This window comes from Spermophilus citellus (genome assembly GCF_964194105.1).
Source record: "Spermophilus citellus genome assembly, chromosome: 6".
Taxonomy (NCBI): domain Eukaryota; kingdom Metazoa; phylum Chordata; class Mammalia; order Rodentia; family Sciuridae; genus Spermophilus; species Spermophilus citellus.
The window spans coordinates 30,529,184-30,530,310 of NC_138187.1; the positions used below are offsets into that span (position 1 = coordinate 30,529,184).

Genomic DNA, 1,127 nt, shown 5'->3' on the forward strand with positions numbered 1-1,127 from the left:
ATATGGAGTCTCTGCTGAGAAAAACTTCAGGCTGTGGAGAGAGCCAGGCTGAGAGAGAGCCCAGGTGCACTGCAATTAGCAAGGCCAATGGGGCAATGCCCAAGCCCTTTGGAGAGTTCATCAAGTGTCCTTGTGTCCTAGATGCTGTACATGGAGTTACCAGACCTGTTTTCCTACTGGGTTTTGGTCTTATTTTGGCTCCATCTTCTTTCTGTGCCCCTATTCCTCCCCTTTGGAATGGGAATATTTACTCTATGCCACTATATGTTGGAAAAAAAATACACACACACACACACACACACACCTTGTTTTTGATTTTTTTAAAAGATATTTCCTGTCTGACATTGGCGTTTTTGCTAAGGGTCACATTGAGCTGCAAGCTGCTGCAGGGGCGTCTTTAGGAGTCAGCATCATGGCTGAAGACATCAAGACCAAAATCAAGGACTATAATACTGCCCCTTTTGACAGCCGCTTCCCCAACCAGAACCAGACCAGGAACTGCTGGCAGAACTACGTGGACTTCCACCGCTTCCAGAAGGCAATGACCGCGAAAGGGGGCGATGTTTCTGTATGTGAGTGGTACCGGCGTGTGTACAAGTCCCTCTGCCCCATATCCTGGGTCTCAACTTGGGATGACCGCCGGGCAGAAGGAACATTTCCCGGGAAGATCTGAACTGGTTCCACCCTGCCTCTCCTGTCTTCTGTCCTTGTCCCAGGGTGGTAAAGGGGGACCTGGGTGCTTGGTTCTTCCTACCCTGGGACCCTGAATCATGACTTAACTAATAAAAATTCACTGGAAAAGTAAAAATAAAATAAAATAAAATAAAAGATATTTATTTTTTAGTTTAGTTGGACACAATACCTTTATTTTAATGTGGTGCTGAGGATTGAACCCAGGTCCTTGCATGTGGTAGGTGAGCGCTCTACTGCTGAGCCACAACCCCAGCCCCCTTTTTGTTTTTGATTTTTACAAGGGCTTACAGCCAAGAGTTTGCCTTTGGCTCAAAGGAGACTTTGGACTTGGGCCATGCCATAACTGTTAAAATTATGGAAATCTTGGAGATAAACTAAATGCATTTTGCATTGTGAGATAGACATGAGCTTTTGGGGGCCAGGGGCAGAATGTT

General features: G+C 46.1%; 1 protein-coding gene across 1 annotated transcript; it reads left to right on the forward strand.

Annotated features, from left to right (window-relative positions):
- Positions 1-335: 335 nt before the first annotated feature.
- LOC308651683 (cytochrome c oxidase subunit 6B1-like) lies at positions 336-813 on the forward strand. Its single transcript, XM_081299104.1, has one exon. The coding sequence runs from the start codon at positions 413-415 to the stop codon at positions 671-673; it is 261 nt and encodes an 86-aa protein (XP_081155230.1). The 5' UTR covers positions 336-412; the 3' UTR covers positions 674-813.
- The last annotated feature ends 314 nt before the right edge of the window (positions 814-1,127 follow it).